Source organism: Vicugna pacos, chromosome 16 (genome assembly GCF_048564905.1).
Source record: "Vicugna pacos chromosome 16, VicPac4, whole genome shotgun sequence".
In the NCBI taxonomy this organism is placed as follows: domain Eukaryota; kingdom Metazoa; phylum Chordata; class Mammalia; order Artiodactyla; family Camelidae; genus Vicugna; species Vicugna pacos.
The window spans coordinates 32856623-32862473 of record NC_133002.1 but is presented as its reverse complement, the minus strand read 5'-3'; the positions used below and the strand labels follow the sequence as shown (position 1 = coordinate 32862473).

Genomic DNA, 5851 nt, shown 5'->3' with positions numbered 1-5851 from the left:
CAGGGCCGGCCTGCTGTCACAGACGGATGCTCGGGCCCTGTGCAGTCCACTCAGCCTGAACCTCTCAGCTGGAATAAGTGGGACTTCTTATTTACCTTTACTTGGCCTCCGTTTTTGGCAGCTGAGCCGTAAACCACAGGGGCAGGACTCTACCCACCCAAGGGCAGAGCTGAACCAGGATACTGGGACTTGGTGTTCCTTTGTGGGCCCAGGACCGGCCCCAGGCAAGCCAGGTTGGGGGTCGTTGTGGGAGGTCTGGGTCACGGCTGGTTCCTATTCCAGGCTCTGGGCCCAGGTATGGGCTGGTGGGCGTAAGGGGCTGACACGGGGCTGCCCAGGGATGGATGGAGGTGTCCGTGCACGCACACGCACACACACCAACGGGCACACCCTCCCCAGCCAACCACTGAGCAGATGCCTGCCCCCGTTACCCAGGCTCTGACCCCAAAGCCCCAGTTCCTCCTTCAGTTAGGTGGAGAAATGTGTCAGGAGGAATTGCCTCAGGGGTTCCTCTGAACTTGCTTTGTCCCAGAACAAGACTAGACTGTGCTGAGGAACTGGTATGAGTCGTGTCATCCTAGGAGACAGGGGGGCAGGGTTGGCATTGTAGGTTAAGAATTAAGAAACGGGTGGAGGGATAAATTGGGAGTTCGAGATTTGCAGATACTAACTACTATACATAAAATAGATAAACAGCAAGGTCCTACTGTAGAGCACAGGGAACTATATTCAGTACCTTGTAATAGCCTATAATGAAAAAGAACATGAAAAGGAATATATATCTATATACGTATAACTCAATCGTTATGCTGTACACCAGAAATTAACACAACATTGTAAACCAACTATCCTTCAATTTAAAAAAAATAATAAACAAATAAATAAGAAAGTGCCAACAAGCAGAAAAAAAAAATCAGGAAATGTAGATTCTGGTCTTAGCTCTGCCAGGTAGTCACTGTGAGGCGTTGGGCAAGCTACTTAACCTCTCTCAGTCTGTTTTCCTGCTCTGTAAGATGTCACTCATATTATATTACATGGTACATAGTAGGTGCTCAGCAAACATTAATTACACCTACACAAACACACACCAACCCTTGTAGGGCAGTACCATAGTCAGAAAACTAAATCTGGAAGCAAAAACCAGTTTTAAATCCTACCTTTGCTAGGTGTTAGAACAGTTATCTGTACCACCAACCACCTCGCCCCTCTGGGCCTGAGTTTACCCCTCTGTAAAGTGGGAGCAATGCTTGGTTCACAAGTTTGTTTTAAGGAACAGGTGAGATGAATGAAGACGGAATAACCATAAGAGTTGGAGTTTGTGTGCGACCCCCTCTTCCCTTTCCTGGGACAGGGTGGACTCTGTTTCAAACAAAGCCAACAGTGCCAAGGCCCGGCCCATGGGCTGAAATAACAAACCCAGCATCCTTCTTCCCTTAGGCCATAAAGTTTTATTGGCAGCTCAGGGGGAGAGCCAGGGAAGGGTCCCTCCCCTCTTACGCCCCTATCCAGGGGAATCCCTCTGCAGGAGGGCAGGAAGCCGAGGGGGCCACTGGACTCAGAGGACCTTGGGCAGGGACAGGTCATTATAGTAGGCGTCCTGGCCCTCCAGCAGGTTTCGGTAGGTGGCGATCTCCTGCTCCAGGTGGGACTTGATGTCCATGAGCTGCTGGTACTCCTGGTTCTGCCGCTCGGTGTCAGCTCGCACGTCGCTCAGCTGGGCTTCGAGGCCGCTGATCAGTGCCTGGATCTGTGCCAGCTGGGCTCCAAAGCGAGCCTCCGTTTCTGCCAGGGTGCCTTCCAGGGCGGCTTTCTGAGGGCAGGGAGAGGGAAGGAGTCTCAGCCGTGCTTGGTGCTGAGAGAGGGCATGGGCACAGCAACCACCCAGACTGCCCAAGGCCGCGAGGACACGAGGGTGCTTCCCACAGGGCAGAGGGCACAGACCATGCTGAGCTGAGACTGCAGCTCGATCTCCAGACCCTGGAGGGTGCGTCGCAGGTCGGTGACCTCCGTCTTGCTGATCTGCAGCTGCTCCGTGTGGCCAGCGACCTCCTTGTTCAGCTCCTCAGTCTGCAGTGAGGGGAGGCAGAGGGAATAAGCCCTGAGGCAGAGCTCTGCCGGGGAATATTAAGCCCTCTCTCCTTGCCTGCCACCTCCCCACAGGGCACCTGCCTCCTCCCCCTCCGTACCTGGCTGGTAAACCAGGCCTCGGCATCCTTCCGGTTCTTCTCAGCCATGACCTCATATTGGCTTCTCATGTCACTCAGGATCTTGGCTAGGTCGATGGCCGGAGCGGAATCCACCTCCACGCTGACCTGGCCACCCACCTGGCCCCTCAGGACACTGATTTCCTGGAAAGAGACAGCAGAGGTGGGCATGTCAGGGACCAGAGCCTGCTGGGCCTGGGCCAGGTCACTCCCCCATCCCCCAGGCCATTGGGAGCTGGTTTCCAGATGCAGACCTAGGAGTGCTGACTGGGGGAGAGACAAGGGCACCACCATCCCCTGCTAGAACCCTTGAGAGCCATGCTACACACCCAGGGCCATGTTGAGGATGCAGCAAATGTGGCCAGAGTCAGAGGATACAGAATAAAAAATTGTCTTCAGTCCTGAGAAGCTGGGCTGGGATGGACAGGCCCAGCTTGAAACCCACCTCCTCATGGTTCTTCTTCAGGTAGGCCAGCTCTTCCTTCAGGCCTTCAATCTGCATCTCCAGGTCGGTCCTGGCCAGGGTCAGCTCGTCCAGCACTCTGCGCAGGCCATTGATGTCGGCCTCCACGCTCATGCGCAGGGCCTGCTCTGTCTCAAATCTTTCAGAGGAAATATTTGCAGTCAGGTCAGCATTTCCTCTGTACCTCTGAAGACATCCACACCTCTCCAGGGTTCAGGAGTCCGTGGAGGGCTGTGCTTCAGACTAGCTGGGGTGAGTGAGGGCAGAGTCCATCCCCCACCACTGCCCTGAGCCCCAAAAAGGCTTGAGATTGCCCCCCTCCATTGCTCTGGCTTCTGCAGCCTCCCCACCCCCACCCCAAGTCAGAGATGCTCACTTTGTTCGGAAGTCGTCTGCAGCCAGACGAGCATTGTCGATCTGCAGGACTATCTTGGAGTTCTCAATGGTGGCACCAAGAATCTGGAAGGCAGAAAGCAGGAGGTTGGCACCAGTTCAGCCTCCTGGCCCTACCCACCTACTTTCCCCTAGGAGAGAGAGAAGTATTACACATGACCCCACTCCCTAGAGACCAAAGCCCCAGCCAATCCAGGCTGCCCATCAGCCTGCTCTCTGGAAGGCCTTGGAATCAGTCCAGGCCCAGGAGCTGGAGAAGGAGAAACCACTGCCAGGGAGGCTGAGCCAGGAGGCAGGAGGTAGGCAGAAGGGCAGGGAGGTAAGCCTGGGGGGAAGGTCGGGAAACCTGCACCCAGGGAAACTCTAAATGGTCTTAGGGAGGCAGCCTCTAGTGATCTGCAGACCAGATGCAGGGAAGCACAGGGGTTACCCCGTTGTCATTTGTCCGTACCCCCTACTCAAGTCACATTTTGCCTTTAGGGAAAGGAATTCCTTTTGTTAAGCATCTATTACGTGCCGGCACTCTGCACCTCATCTTTCAGGTAAAATATATTTTCTAGTGCAGGTCGAAATCTTCAAAGTGTGAAAGCATTATCCTAGTTTACATCTCTAGCTCTCCCTCATCGACTGATCTGGTCTAAGCCCCGGCACCCAGCACCATGCCAGGCACAGGCGGGGCGTGGGGCTATGTTGGGGGGGGCGCTGTGCGTTTGGAGACTCAATATGTGATGCTGTTAAATGGCCCACTGGCTTCTGAAACATTTCTTCTGGACTGAGTTCAAAGCTCTGAGTTCTTCCCTGTGAGTGGAGACCAAGCCCCTACCCTCCTGGCCCCTGAGGGGCCCTGAGTGCCCCCCAGCAAGAGCCTGCAGCTTGGATGTGGGGTCCCCACTTACACAGAACTACTAATGCCCGTGGTCGTCTCCCTAGAGGTCTTTCTCAAGTTCGGCATGTCCCTCCCTTACTCCGTCCAGGGACCACAGCATATGTCCCTCCATAACCAGGGGTCATAACTGCCTCTCCCTTTCTTCCTACAGCTCCTCTAAGTCCCATATGGCCCCCTGGGCAGGGGAGGGGCTTCAGCCTGAGCGTGATGGAAACCAGATCTGTCCTGCCAGAGAAAAGGAATGCAGAGGGCCCCACACCGGGGCAGCAGAGGGCAGGTCTGGCCCGGGATGGACCAGATTCCTCCCTGGCCAAACTCTTGCATTTCCCTGTTGCGACAGCGGTTCAGGTCTAGACCTCAGGGGAACCCATCTCCTCCCGCTCCTTCTGACCCCTCTTCCCCGACCCGCGCGGCTTCTTCTTCCCGCCCTCTAGCTCCCCACACTAACCCGTCCCCGTTCCCCGCCCCCATCCCGCCCCGGGGCTTCCCCTTCCTGTCCCCACAGTCCAGCGCCTCCTCACCTGCCCGAATCCCTGTGCCCCACCCTGCGGGCCCTCCCACGTCCTAACGGGCTCGCTCCCGCCCCGGCCGGGAGGTGGCTCGGGCGCCCGCCGCCCCCACCGCGGGCCTCGCCCGGCCCGCGGGGCTGGATGTCCGGCCCGCGGGGCTGGATATCCGCGGCAGGTGCACTTTCCGCGGCCAGGCCACCGCCCACCTTGTCACGAAGGTCCTCGATGGTCTTGAAGTAGTGGCTGTAGTCGCGGGCGGGCCCGGGTCCCTGCTTCTGGTACCAGTCGCGGATCTTCACCTCCAGGTCGCCGTTGGCCATCTCCAGGGCGCGCACCTTGTCCAGGTAGGAGGCCAGGCGGTCGTTAAGGTTCTGCATGGTCACCTTCTCGTTGCCCGCCAGCAGCCCGTCGGAGCCGGCCAGGGCGCCCGCATAGCCCGCGCCGTAGCCCCCGGAGGAGGACGAGGACACGAAGCGGGCGGAGGACACCGACACGCCGCGGCCTCCCGAGCCCCCATGGATGCTGGGAGCTCGGAAAGTGCCTCCCGCCCCGAAGCGCACGGAGCCACCGCCCAGACCCCCGAAGGACGAGGTGGCCGACGACTGGCGATAGCTGTAGGAAGTCATGGCGAAGCAGGACGTGGACGACACTGGCCGGAGTTGCTGCGGTCGGCAGGAGGAGTGGCGAGGCCCTCACCTGGTGCCTTTTATGCCCTGGGCGGGCGGGAGAGGGGGAGGGGGATGGTGTCAGGCGGATATCAGAGCGCCAGGAATTTGCAAACTCCTGAGTGCAAATACAGGCACTCTCCCCATTGGTCAGGTCCTGGTTCTGCTTCCAACTCTCCCCTCCCAGAGGCCAGAGGCTCCTACCCTCCAGAGAGCTGCCCCACCCAAGCCCACTCCGAGCCCCAACCACACTCCCCCCGCACACTTCATTCCGATCTTGATCCTCACCCCCACTACATGTATGTTTAGACAATGCTCCCTGAAATTCACAAGCTGGTCTGTCTCCATTAAGATCACCCACAGTTTGAGACACCCCCCCAGTACAGTCTCTCTGAGAGTATATGCCTACCTGTTCGTCCTCCCCCAGTGATCACTCACTCAGAGTCCCCCCCATCATATTCTGAGTCCTTTCCTTGTGATCAAAATTAACCCCCCAAGGTACATTCCCCTGATTCCTACACCCCACTCAGAATTACAGTCTCTCAGAACCTGTCCCTTGGAGATCACCCATACCCTGACTTCCCCAAAGTCCCCCAGATGACGAGCTCTGAGCTGCAACCTCCCAGGCCTCCTGAGACAAAGCTGCCCCACCCTGCTGTGGCCATACAAAGGTGACAGTAGGCTCCTGGGAACAGCTGTTGGGAGGGGTCCTGCAGTTGGACTGTAAAAGG

At 57.4% G+C, this 5851-nt stretch overlaps 1 protein-coding gene across 1 annotated transcript; it reads right to left on the bottom strand.

Moving 5' to 3' along the window:
* Positions 1–1424: 1424 nt before the first annotated feature.
* LOC102529563 (keratin, type I cytoskeletal 19) lies at positions 1425–5180 on the bottom strand. The gene is made up of 6 exons (XM_072938664.1): positions 4662–5180; positions 3044–3126; positions 2650–2806; positions 2187–2348; positions 1942–2067; positions 1425–1810 (listed from the first exon to the last, which is right to left on the bottom strand). Exons 1-6 carry the CDS (start codon positions 5079–5081, stop codon positions 1556–1558), a joined length of 1203 nt encoding a protein of 400 aa, XP_072794765.1. The 5' UTR covers positions 5082–5180; the 3' UTR covers positions 1425–1555.
* Positions 5181–5851: the final 671 nt, after the last annotated feature.